The following is a 26,302-nucleotide window of genomic DNA, read 5'->3' as shown; positions in this document are numbered from 1 at the left end:
TCTTCCTCTTGAAGTAGATTGGTGCTGCCAGGAGCTGACGTGTCTCATTGTCATGAAAAGCCTTAAGTTATTAAAACATTTAAGTGTAATATTCTGTAGTTTTTGAAAAGATATTAGGAATGCCTATCTAACTGAAATATATCTCTATATATCTAGAAAATCTAACTAACATGACTACAAGCTTGACTATTATCGATGATTATTCATTAACAACCTATATTTCCTAATTATACATTACATTTTTAAATGAACTACACAATCATAATACCTTAATCAAGATCAAAAATATATATACATATAACAAAATTGATCTTAAATTTAAATCACTAAAGCAAAATCCATATCAATGCAAATTATTCATATCTATATCAATACTTCCTCCAGCAAAGTTTTGCCTTCTAAGTTCTATAACCTCCCTAAACAGTACCACCAGCTAGCAACCAAGTGTTCAGTCATAGGAGCCTGTGGGGATGTTTCTCATTCCAACTGCCACAGTAAGAAACAAGTTTAACTGCCCACTGCCCAGTCCAGTAGTGTATGTTGAATTGATCTTTTTCTGTAATGTACTGAAATATTGACCTTAGACCTGCCATGTTTAAAGAGGAAAAAGGAAGCAAATTGATGGTATTCCCATATCTCTCTATTTTATATATTAATATATAAACCAGGACATATATTTTCTACATGCAGCACTTTCTTGGCTACATATAGGAAAATATACCTTAAATAACTATTGAAAAATTCCTATAAAAACATAATGAATTGGTCTTACCGTATATGCCTTTATACAGAACATAACTTCCAGGTTGGGAGGTTATTCAAGTCACATTGGGGCCTTTATTCCAGTTTTTATTTCAGCACAACAGATTTACTGGAGATATTAGGAGATTTCTTGACAGGGCTATTTAATACTGGGAGTTATGAGGAGCAATTGTGGATTCTGTTGGCAAACTCTGAATACATTCCAATTTCTCCTCTGCCCAGGTCAGTTTGGGTGGACTCACCTGAAAAGCAGGCTGGTCCTCAAGACCCAGAGTTTGTGTGAGTCATTGTAACTCAGAAGAGAGCTGCAGTTCTTAAGTGATGTAGCATGGTGTGTGTGTGTGTGTGTGTGTGTGTGTGTGTGTGTAAATATGAGCCGCACATAAAGTTGGATGCTTACACTCCAGCCTGGCTACCTGCCCCTACATGAAGACCTTCACTACTGAATTTTGTTTTCATTCCCTCTGAACTTTTTCCCCTGGGTGGAAATACGTGAGCTTGGCCTTAGCTCACAGGAAAATTGTTTAATGTATAACTCCATACTTAATATGTTCAGTTAAGTAGTGCTGGAATAAAATAAGCATTTTTCCATAATTTTGCATCAAATTATGCTTTTCAAGAGATCCCGTACTGAGTTCCAGAGTTTCCTCTAGAATTCAAGGACCAGGAGAGTTTTAAGGAGAAAACACAATAGCACCTAGAATGAAAAGATGTTGCAAATCCACACGGTACACATTTATTTTCTGTTTTATCACCGTAGAGTTTTCAAGGCACCTACAAATAACATGCATTTTCACTTAATTTGGAAACAGGTTAATTTTGCTTACATTTTTATGAACTTAAAATATCCTCTAAGTCCATAGCATTGTTTGCATAGTTGTATTTTAAAGCAGGGTCTCTAGTAGCCCCAGCTGACAGCAACTCTGGCTCCTCCTTCCTCAGCCTCCTGAGTGTCAAGATTGCAGACTGCAGCAACACACTCAGCTTAAATAGCAGCCTTGGGTTCAGTGCAGAGAAGACTTTATGCAATACGAATATTTCATGTTAGTTATTTTCATTTTTATTTTAAGTTATTTGTCTGTGCGTGTTTGTGCCCTTGGCTGCAGTGCCTGCAGAGGCTAGAGGAGGGCCTTGGATCCCCTGCAGCGGGAATCAGAGGCGGGTGTGAAACATCCCACATGGGTGCTGGGAACCAAATTTAGATCTTCTACAGGAGCGGTATACTCCTCCTTGTAACTGCCGAACTGAATGCCTCCCCTGAAACAGCACGGCTTGATTGCACCTCCCCTCGTGTGTTCATTCTGTGCAGGGTAACAGGTCATCATGTTGTATAGTATAATTCTTTTTTAAAATAAAAGCTAACATCCTAGGCAGGTCAGAGTTTGGGCTGTTTTTCTAAATGCATTCTTTCTGGCTTCTAGCTCAGTGCTTCCCGCTTTGGTGTGTACATTGGACACACACATACACGGTCTATGAACTGCATTAGCTAGCATTCTTAAGAAAACTGACTTCTCGCTCCTGTGTGCTTAAACAATACACCATGTTTTATTTGCACATGGGTAATTCTGTGATACAGACTCTAAAGTTGACAGAATGGATCCTGTCAGAGTCTACATTTGCTGTGTGTGTGTGACATTGGGCTGAGGTGGCTCGGTGGGGTATGCCCTTCAGCTGGGGACAGAGCTGCTCTAACTGCCTGGGCTTCCGTGAGTGAGCAGAGCACAGTGCACATCCTCTGAACTTTACCAGTTGCCAAATAAACTGCATACAAAGCAAATACTTGTATAGATTATTACTTTTCCCATCAAATTCTGTTATTATTTTGGTAAAAACAATGAAAAATATATTGGCTGAGAGGCAAAATAACATGCAAAATATTAACTTTGAATTTAGAGAAAAATGTGATTTGCTTTTTTTTGTACAGGTCTTCTAGGTTTGTCAGAGAAGCAATTCTGTAATTCTGTTCATGCTGTTCGCTAAAATGGGAGATGAAGTTGACTCCACTCTCTGGGGGTTTAGCATTTGGGTCATGCTGACTTTGTTATTATCTTGACTAATGGCTGCAGTGTTCAATGGTGCCAGGCTCCCAAAGAGTGGAGGTAACAGCTGAACTATTTCTTCACCTCTTTCTCTCTCACTCTCCCTGCTCCCTTTCCTGGCAGGGGTCTTACTGATGCCTGCTGACTTCTAGTTTACCCTACTGAATAGGGGGAGATTTTAGGATAGAGTGAATTGATTAAGAAAACAAGGAAAATAGAATCCCCTAGACAAAAAAAAAAACCAATAATAAAGTTGCCCTTCATTTTAGTGGAGGACATCATGAGCAGAAGAGAGGCCCACAAATGTCTCCAGCTCTTCTTGGCATGGTGAAAGGTGAGGCTGGCAGGAGAAGTGATCACGGGGCTCTTTGAAGAGAAGGTGGCAGTGGGGTTAAACCAAAGATGTGGAGGTGTCATTCAGGTTTATGAGAGGGAAGAGGAAGGGAAGTTAGGTTAGAGAATGGGGTTTGCAGTGGAGGGGTGATTTGGTCTCCCAATTCAAGTGTGGGTGAATATGTAGGAAACCTGCTCGGAACTGCAGAAGGCTGAGCGACTAGAGCAGGGATAGCATGGAAATGATGGGGAGTGGTTGTGAAGGCCTAGGCTGTGAGAGCCATCATCCCAGAGACAACCTAGAGTCTACAGATCATTCAAACCAGAGCAGAGCATCTGGTGGCAGTGGAAAAAGAAGGGGGCTGGAGATTTCCAGGCTGTTGGGGATGGTGTTACAGTGACCTGGGTCTCTTAGACAGAACTGTGCAGGGTCTAAATAGGCTACATGAATGATGTAAAGGAGCCATGTCAGACACAGGAGAGCTGGACAAAAGGCCTGTGTGGATGCAAAGAACAGTCTCCTCTTGTCTCCAGCCACTTAGGAAGGCAAACATGTCCTACCACACAGATGCATGCACCCTGTTGTGCATTCATTACTGGCTCTTGGCTCTCACATAGGTGTCAGATGTTTTAAAAACATGACTAGAACAACAAGACAGCAACCAAGCAAAATAAATCCTTGTGCCAAATACAACCTAAGACTGTGTCTCTCAGGGGTATGTTCTTTTGAACATTAATCTGTATAAAGGAAAAAGCTTTGTGGTTAGAGGCATCTGGAACATGAAAAAGCTGATTTTAAATCTCCTGGGGGTGGTATACATGTACAGGATTACACAAGATGACTTTGTAGAGAAGATTGTGCCTTTCCCCATGAGATATCCAACTACAGCACAGACCAGTGATCTGTAAAACGGTGTGGTACGAGTCAGTGAATCAGTGAGGAAGAATGAATAACTCGGCAACCAACATATGGAAATTTGGTTTGTGATCTAGGGAGCAATAGACCACATAAATGATACTGGGAAAATTATGCTCTCAGGTGAACAAAAGAAAAGTTAAATCAATACTCATGTTCTGTATATGAAAATATGTTTCTGTATAATGAATGGTTGGAGAAAGCAAGCAAGAGAGGGGAGGGGAAACAACACACTGTGATACTTGGAACAGGAAAAGTACAAAAGCTAATGTTATTTAAATAAAGTCAGGGTGGAGATGGCTACCCTTGGCAATGCTAAAAGTCACGTCATGGCTGGGAGAATGGGTCAGTGGGGAGAGGCAATTGTATTGTAGGAGGCCTCTAGTGTGTTCCCGGATGCTCATATCTGAAATAACCACACAGAAATTATGTTATTTGCAATACTGTATGGCCAATAGCTTAAGCATATTTCTGGCTAACTCTTCTATCTTAATTTAACCCATTTTCATTAATCTCTGTATTGCCATGTGGCTGTGGCTTACCAGGTAAAGTTCCATCCCCAGCATATCTCTCCAGCAGTGGTACAAGGCTTCTTACTGTCTCTGCCTTCTTCCAGCATTCAGTTTAGTTTTTCCCACTAGCTCTACTCTTCCCTATCAGGCCAAACCAGTTTCTTTATTAACCAATAGTAGTCACAGCATACAGAGGGGAATCATGCATCACACATGGTAGAAGGAGAGAACTAATTCCTGAAATTTGTCCTCTGACCTCCACATAGGCACTGTAAACCTGCATACCCATACACGAAATAAATAAATGTAATAAAAGTTTTAAGTCAAGGTGAGTTACTATTTGGAGAAAATATGAAATATTTTAATACATACTGTAAAGATAACCTCACAAATTAATATGAAAGAAAACCCATGCTCACTCTAAAATTAGAAAAGTATACCTTGTAACATATGTGCAGAGGCCAATAGAGAGCATTTGAAACCCTGGAGCTGGGGTTAGAAGCATTTGTGAGTTGCTGGATGTGGGTGTTGGGAGTTGAACTCTGGTCCTCTGGAAGAACAGTACCTGCTCTTAACAACTGAGGCATCTCTCCAGCCTCTGGATGAATGAAAATCTAAAGTATGAGATAGTCCATCTCCATGAAACTGACCAAACAAGGGCTTGATGGCATCAAGACTAATGGAAAGCAGAAAGAAATTTACTCTTGTGCATTGGTAGAACCAGCATAGAGAACATTGGCAGTGCCAGCAGAGCCAAGAGTAGAGAGATGGCAAGGGTCATTGTCCTTCCCTGGCATGGCCATGGTAAGGCTTTTTTTTTTAAGAAAAAAAAAAGATTTATGTATTTTATGTATATGGGTGCTTTGTCTGCACGTACATCTGTGCACTAGAAGATGACATCAGACAGTTGTAAACTGACATGTAGGTGCTGGGAATTGAAATCAGGACCTTTGGAAGAGCAATGAGTGTTCTTAATCACTGAGCCATCTCTCCAGCCCCTATGGTAAGACTTTTATACTGTGAAATACTATACAGACCCAGCGTGGAAAAGACTGATGTGCACTGCCTGCTGTGAAAAGGCACAGCGTGAACAAAGCAAGTCAACACACATTGGGGATGGGAGCAATTGTCTCAAAGGGAAAGAGACAGTAAACTATGCTATACATAACGAATAGATAAAAACTCCTCCAAGTTACATTCTGAATTAATAAGTTTGAGGTCGTGTTTGTGGTGCATTTGAGGGAAGCTTGACTTCACATGTAACAATGTTTTTTAAAACAAATATTCATGAATTTATGAATCAGTCATTGTGATGATTAATATTGACTAGCCACAGGATCTGGACTCCATTGAGAGACTTAGCTAATCAAGATTATCTGGATTAAGTTAATTGATGTGGGAGGATGGGGAGACTCACCTTGAACCTGAGTTACACTAGTCCATGGGCTCTAGACTCCTTGAAAAGGAAAAGGTGAGCTGAGCACCAGCATGCTGTGGGATTCTCCTCTGTATGCTATGAATATGTTTTACTACCATTAATTAAAGAAACTGCTTTGGTCTATGGCAGGGCAGCGTATAGCTAGCAGGGAAAACTAAACTGAATGCAGGGAACAAGAAGGTGGAGTCAGGCAGAAGCCATGCAGGTGCTGAAGGAGAAAGATGCCAGAACATTACCAGTAAGCCTCATGGTGATACACAGATTACTAGAAATGGGTTAATTTAAGATGTAAGAGTGAGCTAGGGATATGTCTGTGCCATTGGTCAAACAGTGTTATAATTAATACAGTTTCTGTGTGATTATTAGGGTCTGGGTAGCTGGGAAATGACAGTGTGGTCCCCATTTATTTCCTGCTTTCTGATTGTATATACAATGTGACCAGCTACTTCCTACTCCAGCCACCCTGACACCCACCCTGGAGAACTGTACCCTTGAAGAGTGAGCTAAAATATTAACCTTTCCTTCCGTGTGTTGTTTTTGCCAAGGTGTTTGGTCACAGCAACTAGAAAAGTAATTAATATAATTTTATGACCAAAAATTAAGTATTTTCAATAGTATAAGAGATAAGCATGCTTCTTTTCTAAGGCAGAAGCAATCAATAGAAGGAGATGTATAGTTAGTTGGTTGGTTAATAGAGACAGGCCCCTGGGAGGTGGCAGAGAAAGCAATGTAGCAGTCCCTGGGAAGAGACTAATTTTGTACATAGGAAGGTTGAACTATGTGGCCAGAGGCTGGAGGGATAAGTGAGGCTGGTGGAGACTGACTTCTGCATGTGAGGGTGCAGGCATGGAGTGAGAAGAGCTCAGGAATTGCAATGCAATTGCTTCTATTTTCCCTCTCTGTTTCACCTTTGTTCCCTATTACCACTGTGTCTCCTTACTGGGGGTGTCAGGAGATTGTCACTGCCAACGGCTCCAGCGCGTGGTATGTGACTCTTATCTTGTGATTCAGGCCCATCCCTTACATTGTCTTTGTAGAAGACAGCTTCAATACAGCTGGCCGTGCATATTCCTCCACAGGCTTTTCAAGGCTGCTTCCAAGATGCCATCACTGTAAGAGTGGACTGTACCAAAAAGCTAATTCCTGTTGTTTCAAAGGACCAGGAAAACAGCTCCCAGTGGCCAACATTAGTTCTGGTATGTTCCCGTCTGTGCTCAAGAGTTGTTCTGTTTCCTATGTAGTTAAGGACCCCATTACCAGCCTTCTGCACAGAAAAGCCTATGAAGCTACCCTGCCCCCTGCCAGCATTCTGTAGAATTTCTTATTTTTCAGTCATACAAAGCCCTCTGTTGTTCCCCTTTAACAGCCAGCTAACTGTGAAGCAAGGGCAAAGGGGGCTGTGTGGTTCTGCCCCTCCCCTCTCCTTCCAAGTGTGCAAGCCTTCCAGCAACCGACCTTAACTTTTATGTAGAATATATTTAGCCACTCTTTGTAAGTTGCAATCCCTTTGTCGTCCTTGAATCCCAGACAGGGAATTGGAAAGGGTTTTTAGCTGTCGTGTACCAAAGGAAAATATCTGCATTCCTTCATTCTCTTCTTTAAAGACCCTGGCTTTACTAGAAACTGTCCCCCAAATCCCCATTTGATATCTGCATTCAGGGGGAAAGGCCTCGAAAGATTAGGCCCCCTGTCTTTTTCCTGGACTGTTGATCCTCTCCTCAGTGTGTAGATGGAGGGGAAGCATGCTTAATGTCCATCTAAATGGGCCATGTAGTTCTGTTGTTGTCATTGTGGTTAATCTTCTGTCCTAATGTTAACCCTCCTAGTTAGTGGCATTATAAAACAGTCCTTGGCAGGATTTTATGTGGAATTGATGATTCCAGATGGCAGGATGGTAGATGTGCAGGCAGCCATCCCCATCTATAAGACACATAGGACCCTCACCATGTGTGGTGTCAGCAGCCAGTGTTTGGGTCTAAGCTGAGAACCAATGAAAAGGGTGACATCATCACTTAACTGCGTCGTGTAGTCTGTGATACCTAACTGCATCCTACCTATGCCAGTTAACCCCTCAAACTCTCCAAGTGACGCCTGTCAGCTTTATTTTCAAGGTTTGCATTGATTTGTCCTGTAAGTGTCTGGAGGAGAGAGACCTTCGGATAACTACTTGAGAAAGTAAGACTATCTATAAAAGAAAAAGTAACAAATTCAATTTTGATCCATATGGATATAAAATGTTACAGAAAGTTGTGTGTTTGTACATAGAGATCTTTATTAATTTTGATTGACTGCTTTAGAGTCTTGATACCATACTATTTTTTAAAATTATTATTTTAAAATTTTTTTTGCCTGAATGTATCTGCATCATATACATGCCTGCTGCCTGCGGAGGCCAGAATAAGGCATCAGACCTACTAGACGTGGAGTTAAAGATGGTTAGAAATCATCATATGGGAGCTGGGAACAAAACCCAAGTCCTCTGAAGGAGCAACCAGTACTTTTAACTGCTGAGCCATCTTTCTAGCCCCTTGATAACATATTGTGAATCACAGTAAGATTGTATCTTACCTCCTGTGTCTATGCACTAGCAGCAGAGAACATCCGTGCCGAAATCCTGTGAATACTATTTCCCCTGATCTTCCTGTGCCTCCTTTTATAGTGTGCTTCTAGGACACTCTCGTGTGACAGCCCACCTCTGCAGACACTTGTCAGCAGGTCATCATCTCTGGAGATGATTTTGACCTTGTACAGCTTGACAGTTAGCTAAGAAAAGGTCCAACCTGTGCTTTTTGCCTTTTTTTCACTCCGTTTTCTTCATTCTTTTATGTGTTTATCCAATCAGGCGATGTCTTTCTGATTCCGACTCTCAGCTCCATAGTACAGCTGTCTTAGAGAATATCCATGATGTAACTGAAAGCCGCAGGGGATGGTGGTGACCACTGCTGTTTACTCTCATCAGTGAGAATCTGTCTCGAAGAATACGGTGGAAAATGATTGAGGAAGACATCACACACACACACCCACACACACACACACACACAGAGAGAGAGAGAGAGAGAGAGAGAGAGAGAGAGAGAGAGAGAGAGAGAGAGAGAGAGAGAGAGAAGAGAGGAGAGAGAGAAATGATCCATTTGCCAATACAAACAACATAGGTGTTACAATATTAGAGAAATTATTCTTCCATCCAGAAATCTGGGAATCAGAGGTGATTAATAGCCTGGTGATCTGCGTTATCTTTTGGGCCAGATACAGTAATGTGGGAAATTTATTAGGCTTCTTTTATAGGGATATAAACAAAAAGAGAAAAAGACACCCAAGTTGTAGGCCATTAGAAGTTCTGAAGACCGTGGCAAACCAAAGGGCATAAGCTCTTATAACTAGGACCAAAAATGGCTAGTAATCTAAATGACCCCTACAGCCAGGAACTCCCCAAACTCCCATAGCCAGGATGGAGATACATATAGTCTAAATGACCCTTACAACACTGTATAGCAAGGGGCTCCCTGAACTTCCACAGCCAGGACCAGAGGAGGCTAGTAGCCCAAATGACCTCTTTAATCTCTATGACCAAGACCTGGCCAGATCCTCCCTCAAGCCCTTAAGCTAGCACAGGTAGCCTGTCTCTAGTACCCATCTTCTTGGAAGAAATGACATGTACCCAAGTTGAGTGTCAGTGGAATTTTGCTTCCTTATGCACTAGGGATTGTATCACACCAGGAAACTTTCCCAAATCATCCTGTGCTCAAGTGCCTGGGGATAAACCCCTGGCGGGCATCAGACTCCCCAGAGTCTTGATCCAGGTTGGTGTCTTCACTCTGAACTGAGTTTTCATTGTCACGTCTTCAGGGTTTGCTTCCCTGCGTGCTGTGATCCCCTGCAGGGTCCCCTTCATGGCCCAAGAGACATAGTGATCTCATGGTGGTCTCGAGCTGATCTTCTCAGGCACAGTTGCAATCCTTTATGTGCGGCTTATGCCCTTTGCTTTGCCATGGTCTTCAGAACTTCCCAATGGCCTACGACTTGGGTGCCTTTTCTCTTTCCATTTATGTCTCTATAATAGAAACCCAATAAAATCAGTCAAAGTTTTAAGAATGTCTCTACAGAACACAGAATTTCCCACGTTACTGTAAACAACTTGGTTGTTTCATTTAACTGCATCTTCCCATGCACACCTGAAAACAATTACTTATTTAATGATCCAAATGTTCACTCTCAAGGGTCACAGAAGAATTATCTGTCAGAAACGCTGCAGTCAGTGGACTTTTCATCATATAAATAAGATAAAATATATCTTGCTCTTCTTAATCTTTCATGCTGCCTTCAAACCAGAGCAGGTCCTGGGACTGGGTTGTGTTCTGAAGGGATCGCTTGTGTGCATTGCGGTCATATTTGAAGGTTTCAGGTGCTTGTTGTTAGTACTGGAGCAAAGGGCTTTCTCTGGGAACTAGGGGAAACAAAGGAAAGAGCACTCTGCCTGTATTTGGTTCACCAGCTTATGGCTGTGAAACTGTTTGGTGACTTTGGTGATCTGGAGGGTTCTTTACGAGAGCAATTGTTTGGATTTTGTCCTGTGATAATGTTTGCTTTTGCAAAGCCCAGTCCAGAGGAGCTGGGACAAGACTGTCAACAGAGCTGGGGAATCCCAGAGCTGGGAAAACTCTAGAGTCGCTTCCTCAGGTTCCACCTCTGATGAAGAAGGAATACAGATCATTCAAGACAGACAACCGCTCATCTTATTTTGCCACACAGCCAAGAATGGAGGTCCTGCCTGTGCTAAGGAGAAAGGGCACATCTAACAGTCTTGTTTAAGGCTAATAAAACATGAGCAATGCTAAGAAAGTTTCCCTCCTTCATGGGCAGCTGCTCGGATGGGGTGATCACTATGACATTTCAAAACCTGAAAGATGCTGAAATTTAGCTTGGTATATTCTGAACTATTTTTTAAAAGAGTGCTACTTTTGTAGCATTTTTCTAAGTCACTCAAATATTAAAAAACTCAGCATAGGACTGGGAGCTGGCAGCTCAGATTAAACACTTGGTGAGAGCAGGCAGTGTGGGTGTGGCAGTGGTGGGTGTGGCAGTGGTGGTGGGGCCCGCGGTTTGAGTATTCAGACTTAGTTAAACACAGACAGTACCATTAAAACAAAGTGCTCTACTGGCTGTGTTTGACTGGTAATCAGTATATGGACAGGAAATTATGGAAGGTTTTGAGTAGTTTTCACACAAGCATAAAGTACCACTTAAAATATACTTAATATTTTCATTTCTTACAAATATATTTTAATATGTTCATTAATTATTTTCTTTTTAAAATATTATGTGTCTGAGTGTCTTGCCTGTATGTATGTCTGTGTACCATGTGCATGTAGTGCCTGAAGACACAAAGAAAAGCCACTGGCTACTCTAGAACTGGAGCTGCAGACAGTTGTGAGCGGCTGTGTAGGTGGTGGGAAGAGTCCTCTAGAAGAGCAGCCAGTGCTGCCAGTGGCAGAGCCATCATCCAGCCCCTCACTGAATATTTCTAATCTGCATATTCTTGGCTTGGCTGTTCCTTTCCAAAAAGTAGATGGTTTGCCCTAGGTCAATTAGGGTTGACTATGAACTCACTTCACAGAAGAAAAGCTTGTAGGTGAGCTAAGGATGCCATAGCATGCTTTTAGAAAGGACAGTCCCCGACCCAACTATGGGACCTGCAGTCGTCTATGCGAATAACTGTCAACTCGTGCATTTCTGTGTATGTGCTGCTGCTGGCACTCTGTCACTGTGTTCTGGCACAGTCCTGCCATCAAGTTTTGGCAGATAACTTCTATTTGGGAAACACCCAAGTCATAGGCCATTAGGAAGTTCTGAAGACCATGGCAAAGCAAAGGGCATAAGCCGCACATAAAGGATTGCAACTGTGCCTGAGAAGATCAACTCGAGACCACCATGAGATCACTATGTCTCTTGGGCCATGAAGGGGACCCTGCAGGGGATCACAGCACGCAGGGAAGCAAACCCTGAAGACGTGACAATGAAAACTCAGTTCAGAGTGAAGACACCAACCTGGATCAAGACTCTGGGGAGTCTGATGCCCGCCAGGGGTTTATCCCCAGGCACTTGAGCACAGGATGATTTGGGAAAGTTTCCTGGTGTGATACAATCCCTAGTGCATAAGGAAGCAAAATTCCACTGACACTCAACTTGGGTACATGTCATTTCTTCCAAGAAGATGGGTACTAGAGACAGGCTACCTGTGCTAGCTTAAGGGCTTGAGGGAGGATCTGGCCAGGTCTTGGTCATAGAGATTAAAGAGGTCATTTGGGCTACTAGCCTCCTCTGGTCCTGGCTGTGGAAGTTTGGGGAACCCCTGGCTGTACAGTGTTGTAAGGGTCATTTAGACTATATGTATCTCCATCCTGGCTATGGGAGTTTGGGGAGTCCCTGGCTGCAGGGGTCATTTAGATTACTAGTGACCTAGTTGACATGGCCTGGCACAACAGATAAGACAAAGCAGCAATTAATCACCTCCAGCTTCCAGCTTTCTGGAGTGGAAAAACAGGTTTTAAATCTTTCCCATTGGAAAGATAATCCTGTATGCTTAACATCTGTGGTTTCTCAGGAGATCTTGGGGTGCAAGCATCTTCCTGCTGTGCTCCCAGAAGTCACTGAAGGAACTGTGCTGATTATCACTCTGGATTGCAGGATAATAAACCCTAGCTCAGAAGCAGAGGATTTCTGGGCTTATCTAACTGGGTTGCACAAACCACTGAAAAAAGGCAGGGACTTGGTTACTCAAATTGGCCCAACATAGCTGGCTGGTGTTCTTCTCCCTCCCTCTGACCTCTGCTCCCTTATGCACAATGGCAGGGCATAGGACATAGGGCAGCTGCGATTCAGTGATCCCAATGCATAAATGTCTCTTCCTTCTCCTCAACGTCTACCTTCTTCCCTTCTTCTCCTGTTGGACATTCACACCAGAGTGACTCTGATTTGCATGATTGGCATCCTGTAGCTCCTGGGAGCCTTAGCTGTTACAGATGGTGGGTTGGGGAAGCCTGTTATGGAATGAGGTTGTCTGACCCTGAGTCACAGGTCCCTACACTTGGAGTTTGTAAATGGATGAAGGCCACGGTGGGGGCGTGGAGGGCAGGGACTCACCTCTTCAAATCTCACAGATTCCTTGAAGGCTGGGCCTTACCACTTTGGATGTCTACTTCTCTCATACAGACCAGGGGGTGTTCTGTGACCAACATTCTGCTGCATTTTTTGCTAGCTGCATGCTCTTTTTGGCTGAATTCATGGGGACATTATTTTTACATATGGTCAAACTGAGTTATTTGAATATCTCTTAAAAGTTTTATGTGAGGCTAGGAAGATGGCTTTGTGGTTAGAGAACATGCCACACAAGTATGAGGACCAGAGTTCAGATCCCCACAGCCCACAGAAAAGGCCTCGTATACGCCATTCCAGATTTAAAAGCCAGAGACAGGGTCTCCAAAGCAAAGCATATGGAAAGCATCTGTGACCTCTGGACTTGACTGAAAGACCTGCCACAATATATCAATGTATAAGGTAAAGGAGTGATTGAGCATGATTCTTGACACCAGCCTTGGGTGTGCACACACACACACACACACACACACACACACACGTGAACACATGCACTGAAACATGCATACACACAACCACAAACAATAACAACAGAAAAGCTTTGTGCCATTAAATTTGTGCAGCCAGGTATTCTGGGTGCGAACCATTGAGTCACTTAGCACATCTCTCAAGAAAAGCAACAAATTACTGTCTTGGGTTGTGAAGGACTTGGACTTTATTTTAGGAAGAGGAAAGAAACCATCGCTCTATGAGTGTCACAAGAAGCGACTTTCAGCGTGTGAAAGGCTAGCAGTGCTAAGAAGGAACTAGTGGTCCAAACAGCGTAATTCCAAATTCAATCATTATAATTTCAGTTAGCTTAAACTTTGTAGTCTCATATTAATTGGTCAGTGTTTTCCAAATGACTGTTACTAAGAATTGCCTATTGATTCTTCATCGTTGTATTGGAATAGCAGCTTCCTTGTGATATCTCAGCTGCCCAGACATTTCTCATTGAAACAACATTGTTTAGGGAGCTAAGTGATTTGGCTCTTGCTGCTGAGCCTGTGGATCTGAGTTTGATCCCAGAACCCTCATGGCAGAGAGAACCCGCTCTGTTAAGTTGTTCATGTACCTCTACCCATGCATTTTGGTGCACACTCAGACATGCAGTCACTCATGCACACACGCACGCGTGCACACACACACACACAGATAAATGTAGTAGAATTTGTTGCTGAATATAATTGAGTTGTTTTTAGCATATCCATGTAGCTGTCAGTGACTATCAGTTGGCTTTAGGACTTTTTGTCACCCCAGAAGACTCTCTTGACTGCATGAATGTCTCTTTCCCATTTTCTGTTTTCACTCAGATGGTATCAGACATTAATCCACTTTCTATCCTGATGGAATTTTCTTATCTAAATATTTTTACATAGACAGAGTCTTACAATATGTGGCCTTTTGGGACTGGCTTCTTTTATCTAACATAGGCTTATCAACAGTTTATTCTTTTAAATATATGGATATATGGTATGAAGATGACATTTCTTTAATCAGAAACAAACATTTAAATCTATTTAAATTCATTGCTTACTTTTTTGTGTGCATGGGTATGTGTGTGTATGTGTATGAGTATGTATGTATGTGTGGGGAGATGTACATATGTGAGGGAGTATGTATGTATGTTTGGGTGTGTATGTATATGTATTGATGTGTATGACTGTATGTCTGTGTGGTGTATGTATGTGTGGAGTGTGTATGTGTGTGTGTGTGCCTCAGAGAAGTCACTCACTCTATCATGTGGGTCCCAGGGATTGAACTCAATTTCTCATATTTGACAGAAGCACCTTTACTTTCTAAGTCTCCTTTCTGGCCCTATTTTCTATGTTTGAACTGACTTTTGCTATGCTGTGATATAGTTTGTGATGTGGTTTCTGATGTGCTGTGGCTTGCAATTTTGTTGTCAATTCCCTTGCAAGGTAAATGATTTGCCAAAACAGTGGGGCCCAGCTACTAAGACTATCTACTGCCCTTGCCGAAGACCTATGTGCAGTTCCCAGTGTCTGCTTATGGCAGCTCCGTAGGATCTGATGTCCTCTTCAGATGTCTGTGGACAAGTGCATTCATGTGGACACAGTCACTCATATATAGACACACAATTATAACAGTTTGTCCCATTTTGTTCATCTTCTTACTTTTTCCTTATCCTTTCTTCTATTGAATAATCTCATCATCACATTGGCAGACAGCACTGAAACAATGCCAGCCAACTTCATGGCAGCCCAGCCTCCATGTGGGATCTGATCCTGGACTCTGAGTTCAATTCTGTTGATTCATATTGCTCCCCTTATGTCAGCATTTTTCCCCAAGACTTGGTTTCTCTGTGAAACAGTCCTGTTGTCCTGTAACTCACTGTGTAGACCAGGCTGGCCTTGAACTCAGAGATCTGCCTGTCTTTGCCTCCTGAGTGCTGGGATTAAAGGCATAACCTACCATGGCTCAACCATTGAAAGCTAGGCTCACAATCAAAAAATTATGTTGGTATTTTCCTGTCCTAATTCCTTGAGCCTTCCAGTTATCAGGAATTGGAAAGTAGGAGTTCTCACCTATGTCCTTGTTGTCAAGGTTGTTTTGTCTGTACGTAACCCTTGGTTTCCATAGAAATTCTATAAAAGTTATGTCTGTTCTGGCAAGGAAACAGAGGAGGGCAGTGACAGATCAAATCTTCACTAATGTTTTTTAGTTGTGGAGCCTATGCCTGAGGAGGATGTCTGATGTTCCATCAATCGTTCTCTGTATTATTCCCTCAAGGGACAGAATGTCTCACTGAACCTAGAGCTAGGCTGGTGGCCAGTCAGCTCCAGACACTTTCCTCTCCAGTGCTGGGGCTACAGGTACACAAACAACACACTGGCCTTCTCTATGAGTGCTGGGAATTCAGGCTCGGGTCCTCACATCTGTCACAGAGGTGCTTTTGCCACCAGAACCACCTCCCTTAACTGTCTCATCCCCGTGCTGTGGTGGCTTAAATGGGCTGTGCCCGTGGCTTGCAGTTGCTGGTATTTTGTGAGGACATCTGAGGGGTGGTCTTGCCGAAGGAAGTGTGTCCTGAGGCCAGGATCTGAGAGGCTGAAGCCTCGCCATACTCTTTGCTTGCTCTCTGCTTCTTGCTAACGGTTGAGGATGTGAGCCCTTGGCCTCCTTCCATGGTCCCTGTCTGCTGCTGTGACTTTTGCCACCATGGACTCCGACTCCTCGGAAACTTGTAGTCCAAACAAACTCTTTCTTCCTTGGTCAGTGTCCTGTGTTTTAATCACAAAGATAGAAAAGTAACTAGCACGTGTGGCCTTTGCCGAGTTAATACCGAGGTCAGCTCTGTGGGTGAAGTGGTCCTTAAATGGCTTAAACATATCTTTCCCAGTTGCCACAGGGGGCATTTCTGCCTCTGTGTAGAGACAGACACACCTTCAACATCTAGAACTTTGTGTTTCTGTTTTTCTGTCACTAACTTCTTGTGCAGAGACTCAAGCCCAATCAAGGGGAGATAAAAAAAAAAACTCTTCCCAAGTCCTTTCTCAGTAGGCATATGCCCTGGGTATGGTCTTCTAGCATCCTGGAAGTGTCAAGGGTCTTTTCAAAGTATTTTGCTGTCATTGTCAACCAACTTTGTAAGCTTTTGCTACCTTCATGCTTAGCTCACTGGTATTACCTCCCCGAGAGACTTGGATGTTACATATTTGCCTGTAACCAGGTTCGTTCACAGTGAGGACTTTGAGTCAAAAGAGCTGTATTACACTCTCTCAGTAGAGCTGTGCTGGGAACCGAGGAAGGAGCCGGCTGGGGAGGCTTGTGAGGGTCTCCAGAGCCTCACTGCTGCTTCGGCATTAGCTGAGCCCCCCAGGGTATAAGGCTCTCTCGTTCCTCCAGGCATATTATTTTTAAAGGTTTCCTTGAAACTGGGGCAAAAGCTAGGATTCTGAAGTTGCGGCACCATGAAACTCAAGGTTTCTACTGAGTTTTTTTTTTGTTTCGTTTTTTTTTAAAGCATTACCTGAGATAATTTTCAGGATCATGAGGAAGAGATCTTGGCACCTTTTGCCATGTCGTCTGTGTTCCTGTGGAGGAGTAGAGCTTGCAGGTTCTTGTATCATCTCGGCTCTATTTTTATTCTAAACTTGGGTTTTCTCTTAGGGCAGATGAGGCTAGAACAGCATGTGGAAATGCCTGGGACACAATGAGCACAAGACTAATTTGGGATAAGGATTGTCTAGATGAAGGAAACGGGCTGATTTCACCATTGCTCCTTCGTGTAAGTTTTCACTGGTGCAGTGTGATACGCCGCTATGGGAGCTGGAGAGAGTGGGTGGGTCCTGTGTTCTTTTGTTAGAACAACATGCTGTGTTCTGTGAAACTGTGGTGTCTGGTTTTCCATCGCACAGCAGGTAAGGAAAACACATGTTAGAGCGGACAGACAGGTGGCTAGCAGTGTGAGGTAAGATGTTGATATAAGGAAATCAGATGGATGGTCAGTGAGGACACACGGGTCACCTTCTGGCATCACTTTTTGTAGGCTGTGTCTCTGTTCAAATGGAAATGCTAATTTGTGCTCATAGTCTTTGCTTTTTGCAACTGATAATGCCTCATGTATCTTAGCAATTGGTACAGTGTTTAAGGTCTGATACTTAAAATTGCAGACCGCATTTACTCAGCACATCTGTGGCAAGAGATATTCTACATACAAATGATACTATAATGAGACACTTCTGTCTCCTTGGTGACAAATTCCATTGATGGAAAAGATTCAGTAACAATCCAACTCCATGCGTCTTGGGAATCACAGCCTCTTACAAGCTGGGGGTGTCAACAGTGTACAGTTTCTGTGAAGACACAGGGAGAAACATGATTCTCCTTCCTGAAAACAGAGCATTGGTGCACAGTAGTTTTGTTTCCGCATTCCCTGTACCAAGTCCTTCAGGTCTGTAAGTAATGCCAGCACCTCTATACAGAGCAGATCTCACTTCAGTCTGTTGCTGTGCACATTATTTGTGAGGTTTCTAGCTGCACGAGATGCTAAGGGCTAACTGATCTCTTTAGAATAAGGTCTGGTCAACACCTGTATTATCTCGGGACACTATGAGTTCAGATCGTTCAACATGTCACAAAAGCAAAGGGAGACCGAGAGTGAACTGTTGAAGGAGTCTCAGCAGCCGAATAGAGCAGGATTCCCCATGCAAATGGCAAAACGTGGGTTCAGAGAGCCGTCCACTTAAAACCCACGTGGAACGTGGGCCCCATTAGCTGACTTTATGGTAGCTGGTTTGATGGAAACATCTTGGGGATCAAGGAGCCACTTGTAGCAAGAAAAACAGCAAAACTTCAAGAGTTTCCTGTTGCATGTGGCCTAGATAAGAGGCCACTCTTCAAAGCCCACATCATACAGAGCACACTTCAAAGGCCTATATTACAGATGGTGGTTCGAAGGCTTCCTAAGACCCCCATCAAATCATAGGCTGCTCGACTGGGCTGAATAGAACACATGGGCCAACATCTTCCACCAAAAAAAAAAAATTCTCCTGGTGTGTGGGGATCCTGAGGGCTTTCTGTTGGTGGTAGGTGCTACATAGGGAAATACAGTTCAAGAAACACCATTGTCAAAGGGTGTACTTAGAAATGTAGGGTGGCTACTGATGTTAGGATGTACCAGAGAGTTACATGGAGGGGTAGCCAGACATCTTGCCAAATCAAAACTGTTTCCCTGAGATGATCTTTCTCGATGTACATTTAGCCTAGTGATAAAACCCAGAAGCAGCATGAAGATAGACTATGTCTGAGTGGCATGTTCTTCCTGAGAGAAAGTCATCAACACCCTAAAGTTCCTGGATAAAAACTATCATAAAGGCCAGGGAATGACTCGGTGGGGAAAGTACCTGCCACCCAAACATGACAAACTGAGTTTGGTCTCCAGCATCCACATAAAAGTTGAGCCTGGCAGCATGAGCTCTAATCCAAGAGATAGGCAAATAAAGACAGAAGGCTCCCTGGGGCTCCCTGGGGCTCTTGATTTCAATGAGAGAGGCTGTCTCAAAAAATATGGTGGAGAAGTATTTAGGAAGATACTAGTGTTAACATTTGGCCTCTATATGCGCACTTACACAGGCACCTTAGGACACACACAACTGTACTGGGGTGTTATAGATTTTGTAAATACTTTATAAATATAATTTCAGTGATAACACTAAGGCTGCTTTTCAACTATGAGGCACCTAGTGCCAGTGTGGGTGACCATTTAGCTATTATAACTCTGTCATTTCTTCTTGCAGTGTCTTGGCAGGCTACAATGGTACCATCTTCGCATATGGGCAGACAGGCAGTGGCAAGACATTCACCATTACGGGTGGGGCTGAGCGCTACAGCGACAGAGGCATCATCCCAAGGACCCTGTCATATATTTTTGAGCAGTTGCAAAAGGTAAAGAAGAAAGAGTTCTCATTTTATTTGATATATTCAGCAGAAATGCACCACAGAGAGGAAATGTGCTAAGGCATCTCTTTGTTACACTGTGCCCACTGGAAATATGCTATTGTAGAGTAACACTGGCCTCTACATTTAAAGAGGAGTGGAAATAAAGAAGTTGCTTCTCATACCAGGGCTGGGACTTCATCAAGGGCTAGGGCTCCATTTGAGATGCCACAGACTTAGAAAGAGAGCTTTTGGTGGAATAGGAGTTGGTGTAATGGATGTGGTGGGGCTGGGTGTGTGAGTGTGCATGTGTGTGAATGTGCATGTATGTGAGTGTGCATGTGTGAGAGTGTATGTATGGAAGCATGCATGTGTGGGAGTATGCATGCATGTGAATGTATATTGTGGGAGTGTGCATTGTGTGAATGTGCATGTGTGTGAGTGTGCATGTGTGTAAGCATGTATGTGTATAAATGTGTATGTGTGGGAGTGTGCATTGTGTGAGCATGCATGTGTGGGAGCATGCATGTGTGTGAGCGTGCATGTGTGGGGCCGTGGCATGTGTGGGAGTATACATTGTGGGGGTGTGCATGTGTGGGAGCATGCATGTGTGTGAGCGTGCATGTGTGGGGCCATGGCATGTGTGTGAGCTTGCATGTGTGTGAGCATGCATATGTGTGAATGTGCATGTGTATGAGTGTGCATGTGTGTGAATGTGCTTGTGTGGAAGTGTGCATTGTGGGAGTGCATGTGTGTGAGTGTGAATTGTGTGAGCATGTATGTATGGAAGTGTGCATGTGTGTGAGCATGCATTTGTGTGAATGTGCATGTGTGGGACCGTGCATGTGTATGAGTGTGCATGAGTGTGCATGTGTGCGTGCATGTATGTGTGTGAGTGTGCATGTGTGGGACCGTGCATGTGTGTGAACTTGCATGTGTGTGAGCATGTATGTGTGGGAGTGGTGCAGAAGTTGATGTTTGAGGTCCTCTATTGTTCTCTACTAATACTGCTCTGTTCCTGTTTTTTGAGGTAGGGTCTCACTAATTTGACTGGCTGATCAATGCGCTCTGGGGTGTTCTTCTCTCCCCCAGCTGGGCATTAGGGTTACTGCCATTCACCACCATATCCAGTTTTTCACATGGATTCTGGGGATCTGAACTTGGATCTGCATGCTGCCACAGCCAGCACTTCATCCAAGGAGCCATTTCTCTACTCAGATCACACCTTTTACCAGCTAGTATCTTAGACTCTGCAGTTGGAAACTCTTTTACTAAGACAAATCTTTTTCTAGCCCCTAAAATACCAAACCAATCAGATGGCATGATTGTCAGTTTGCCACGGTAATAATAGAAGCTTGAGGAATTTGTCAGAAAACAAACCCCACTGCAGTGAACATAATCATATTCTAGAGGCATTCCCTGTCTCTCCTGTATATGTTACCTACTTATGAATGTTTTGCCCATGTGTGTCTTGTGTACTATGCATATGCCTGGTGCCCACAGAAGGCAGACGAGTGTGTTAGATTCCCAGGAACTAGAGTAAGGTTGGTGTGAGAAACCATATGGGTGCTGAGAATTGAACCCAGGTCCTCTGAAAGTGCAAAAAGTGATCTAAGGCACTGAGCCATCTCTCCATGTGGGGCTTTTTAATACAACATACATTGTAACTAGCAAACTAGGCATCTTGATTCCCATCTTAGAGTTGGAAAAAGTGAGCCTCCATTGAGATACTTTTCTCTGGGTCCACTTCTTACAATAGCCAGCCCACAACTCTATAAGCCAAACTGCTTCCCCTGTAGTTCAGATCGGCTTTGTTTTGTTGGCTGTTTTTGAATCCATTTCCTGTGATGAGTCACTTAACTTCTGTGGGTTTCTGCTTTCCATTTTCTGAAAGCAAGGGCTGAACTGTTCTGGAAGCTCTCTGCCTCCCTTCCAGCTCCAGCAAGTCCTTGGACTCTGTATAAACGTCTAACTGGCTTGCTGCGGCAGTCATTCTGGAATTCCCTACTGAATGTTATTTGCATTTTGAGTTGCAAAGACGAGAAGAAATTGCTGAGAGCTGCATAATTCTAATTGCCATCCATAAAACAGCAATTATCCATTAGTTCAGCTCTTCTCTCACTGGCCCAAGAATGCCAACTGTGTGAGCCAGAGAAAGTGGAGGAGGAAGGGCTGAGTAGCGTGTACACACCCAGAGTGTAGTCCTGACTCTACCTGTTTTGCCTTGTTAACACTTCACAAATGGGGCTATGATCTCCAGTGGCTTTCGTTACCTTGGACCCATGAGGAAAGCTGTCACCTTAGAAGAACTGTGTATCCCGATGGCATGTGGCTTTATGTCCCAGTGGTATGGAACTCCTGTGGGGTGTCAAACATGGTGTTTTAAGCTCTTGGGCTGGAAGATGGTGCAGCAGTTAAGAGTGTGCTCTCCTCGTGCAGAGAGCTCGAGCTTTGTTCTGAGCTGTCAGCTGCCTAAAACTCCAGCTCCAGGGAATCAACGCCCTTTTTCAGTCTCATGCATGCACCACAGAGACAAACATAATTTAAAATAATAATAATAATAATAATAATAAAAGGACTCTTTAAACTTCTTGGCACACTGAGAATGCTTAGTTCGTGATCATTATTACCATACCATTAATGTCTGTACATGCAAACACTTAGCGATTGCTACCGTATTCATCAATATTCACATATGTCCATTGGCCTAATGATAACCGGCTAGTTTTAGAAAACCTTCTGAAGCTCTCAGAATCAGTGAAGCCAGTTTCCCTGGCAAGGCTGAATAGAATAAACCAATCCTCTCCTAATGAAAAGCACATTTGTCTCTTCTAACCCAAGAGCACCTCGAGAAGCCTTAGGTCTGACCATCGTCAGGGTTGGTTGGGAGATTGCCTTGTCGTTGATGTCACTCTAAACCTTGTTCAGTTCTGAATCATCCCAAGTAATTCCCTGGACTTGGAGAAAGACCACCCAACCGACAGCCAGGGAAGCTGAAATGGACCAGTTTCTGCCATGGGCCACACATGTTCATTATAATCATAGTGGATTGTACTAACAACAAACCGGGCAACTTAAAGTGTCGCTTGAACTGTGGCCACAGTGGAGACTAGAAAACATAGACCGGAGCCAGAGGCCCTGCGAGTTGTCCTAGATCAGAGAGCTCAGCGTGAGACCCAAGCCAAGTCCTTCAAGACAAACTAAGCGTCCAGCGCAGCCTGTGTTGTGAAAGTCTGGGAGTGAGCCTGCATTTCCGCTGGGCTGGGAGGATTCCATCTGTTTCAGGACTCCGTCTCTTCACACTGGAGCATTGTGAGGCTCACACTTGTTTGGGTCAGAAGAATGTCTGTCTGCAGGAAACACGTGTGTTACATTACAGTCTGGCAACCCAGATGCTGAAAAGGACCAAGAAAGGTAGCTCGCCACATCACTCAGCGAGATTGGAGTGTGTGTGCCAGAAAAACTGCAGAAGCAAAGCCCTGGAGGAGCCGAGGCATTGTCCTTATGGCCGGGGTGGTGGGCTGGCCATTTCCCTGACTTCTTATCCTAATTCTAAAGAAGAGAGTGTCCCATTACAGATGGTGGCTCAAGTTCACTGTTCTTTTCTCATGTCCATTCCTTTTATATTCTTGTATTATTTTAGTTACTTTGGCCAGGGCTGTAACAAAATTCCCAACAAAAGCAGCTTAAAGTGGGGTGTGTTTTGCCTCAGCATTTGAAGATATAAGTACCCCGTGTGGGGAGGGATGGTGGTGGGAACATGTGCTGACCGGCCACGTTGTGTGCACAGTCAGAAGGCGGGGGACGGGGGACGGGGGACGAATGCTGGTGCTCAACCCTTTCCCCTCTGTTCCTTCCACTCACTCAGTTCAGGACCCTTGCCCATGGGAAGGTGTCATCTGCATTCAGGAGGGTTTCCTTCTCCAGTGACTCTTCTCTGGAAATCCATCATACTTAATTCTCCATTTGCAGGATTCCACACATAATACTTGAAAACATTTATCAACAGCAGGAACAATAGCAACAGCCACGGAGTGCCCAGGTACTTTTGGTAGGACTTGACATGCAGACATCCTTCTTGTATGTCAGTTTTGCGAGAACAGGAGTATTTCACGGCTGGTTGTCAGCATGCGGCCGTGTTTCATCTCCAGAACCCACACTGGTGACTCCAGCTCAGGAATCTGATGCCCTCTTCTGGCCTTTGTGGGTACCTGAACTCGCGCGCGAGGGAGAGAGTAAATAATAACTCTTTTTTAGAAGAATATAAAATTCTGAGTAGTAGGAAAGGAAAGAAAATTAAGTATTGTTGAAGGAGGCTGCTCAGCAGCTCAGACCCCAAATAATTATACAGACTATATTATTTAAAACACTACTTGGCCTATTAGCTCTAACTTCTTATTGACTAGCTCATACATTTTAATTTAACTCATTTTTAGTAACTGTGTATTGCCACGTGGCTGTGGCTTACCAGGTAAAGTTCCATCTGGCTCCACCTTCTTCCTCCCAGAATTCAGTTCAGTCTCGTTCCCCACCACCACCACCTCTATTCCCTGTGCAGGCCCAAGACAGTTTCCTTACTAACCAGTGCTATTCACAGCATTCAGAGGAGAATCCCACATCATAGAATGATCATGAACGGAAACTTTGGCTCCTGGTCTTTGAACCAAAGTAATAACCTCTGCTCTTGTATGAATAGACTGTTCACAGAATATAAGGTTGTTTGTTTTTTCTTAGTAACCTTTTTGGGGATCTGGAAAGTAAAATACAATGTATAATTCATTTCTATAGCCAACTTGGCTCACTGCAAGTGTGTATTGACATTTTGTGCATAATGTGGAGCCAATAAAACCTGATAGACTGAAATTACTTATAATCATGAATATTGGATATACCAAAAAAAAAAAAAAACCCAAACACTTTATGCCGATGGCCACAGTAACTCAAAAGTGTCACAAACTGCAAATGTAAATCCTACAAAATGGAAAGGCAGAGGAGGGTGTTGTGAGGAAGCCCAGGACAAATGGTGCATCTCTCTCTAGCCAAACAGTTGTTTTTAGTCATTAAATAACGTCTTTCCCTTCTTCTCCAACCAGGACAGCAGCAAGATCTACACAACACACATTTCTTACTTGGAAATCTACAATGAATGTGGCTACGACCTGCTGGATCCGAGACACGAGGCCTCCAAACTGGAAGATCTGCCGTGAGTAGCAGGATGACAAAGGCCAGCAGGAAATGGTTTTCAGATGTTGGTTTCCATTGTTTCCTTTGAAATTTGCTCGGTTTCTGGTCTCGATCATAATTAGCAAATATTGGAGGGCAGCATCTTTCCGTAATGAGAACTTAGTTCCGATGGGAACTAAGATTACTTGAAACTCATTTCTTGGGGGAGTCTCTGTGGGAGTCGGCACGAGAGTGCAGTGGCTGCTCTCAGTGGGCATTTCAGGACTGGGGGCAGCACTTTACCCCCTCCCCCATACAAAGCCACACACTTCTTTAAATGCTCCCTTCCTCCACAAACAGTGTTCAGTTTATGCAGTAGGACAGTCTGATGAAGTACAATCAGAAGGTCCCCAAAGGCTTCTCTGCTGTCATTAGCACCAACATTTACAACCTTTTGATCAGATCAGCGTTCCTTGTTTTCCATGAAATGTAGCATTCAGACCTTTGACAGAGGACAGCCCCCTGCCAGGATCACACAGTGTTGCTATTTGTTTGAAACCTGCCTGAGTTAGATGTAGTAATTAGTAATTGTTCATGTGCTTATTTCCAGGTGATTTTATGTATTTGAAGTTGCCTACAGCCAAGAAAAAATGTTTTAAAGATTATTTTTTAAATGTATGTGTGTGTGTGTGTGTGTGTGTGTGTGTGTGTGCACGTGCACATGCACCCATATGAGTGCAGATTCCAGTGGAAGCCAGAAGAGAGTCTGCTGGAGCTGGAGCTACAGGTGGTTGTGAGCTGCCTGGCTTTGGTGCTGGGAACTGAACTCAGGCCCCCTGGAAAGCAGTATGTGCTGTTGATTGCTTAGCTATCTCTCCATCTCCCAATATATATCTTTATTATTCTTATAAAATACTCTAAAACGATATAGAAATATGCATGAATTCTCTGTGAAAAAGATAACCAATTGACTATTGAATTCAATAAGCAAGTTATAAATTAGCAAAAAATTTAGAATAAATAAAAAATAAATCATAATCTATATATTCTTTCATTGGTATTTTATTTTTAATTTTTAAATTTTAATTTAAAAATTTAATTTCATTTCATTGGTATTTTATTTTTAATTTTTAAATTTAAATTTTAATTTTTATTTTTTATTGAGGTATTTCACATATCACCTTTCCTATGTTTACATAATTCCCAAGATGGAATCAGGAAACCGAACATTATTTATATTATAAATATTGACATAACAGGGAAGAGAGATCACTGACTATGGAAGAAAACCGCTTTGCAAATTTAGGAGAGTAAAGTTTACTCTTCAAAGGGTAAAGCTTCTTAGTGGGACTAGGAATGGGAGCGTGAGGCAAGGGGCATGGGTAGAAAGGCTGGGCTATGAGTGGTGGGTGATGTGTTTGGAGATGGGGCCTCTGATGTGTGCAGGCCACTAAGCTGCAACCCTGCTCAACACAGTTATGTGCTTTAAAAAGGCCCATCGGTGCTGGCCTGTGCAGTCTATGATGCAGAGGACCCCAAGAGAAGTTGGTGATTTATAATCTGAAGAGGGCTGGGCTGACTCCTTGATTTGGGCCTTGGAGCCTCC

At 43.3% G+C, this 26,302-nt stretch overlaps 1 protein-coding gene across 1 annotated transcript in view; it reads left to right on the top strand.

Moving 5' to 3' along the window:
* Kif6 (kinesin family member 6) overlaps positions 1-26,302 on the top strand; it is a 301,138-nt gene that overhangs the window by 46,175 nt on the left and 228,661 nt on the right. The window contains exons 4-5 of the mRNA XM_038343786.2: positions 19,395-19,542; positions 24,627-24,736. Coding sequence (XP_038199714.2) covers positions 19,395-19,542; positions 24,627-24,736 — 258 coding nt within the window. The remainder of the gene's footprint in view (positions 1-19,394; positions 19,543-24,626; positions 24,737-26,302) is intronic.

The sequence above is a fragment of the Arvicola amphibius genome, chromosome 9 (assembly GCF_903992535.2).
Source record: "Arvicola amphibius chromosome 9, mArvAmp1.2, whole genome shotgun sequence".
Lineage (NCBI taxonomy): Eukaryota > Metazoa > Chordata > Mammalia > Rodentia > Cricetidae > Arvicola > Arvicola amphibius.
This window is presented reverse-complemented; position numbering and strand designations above follow the sequence as displayed.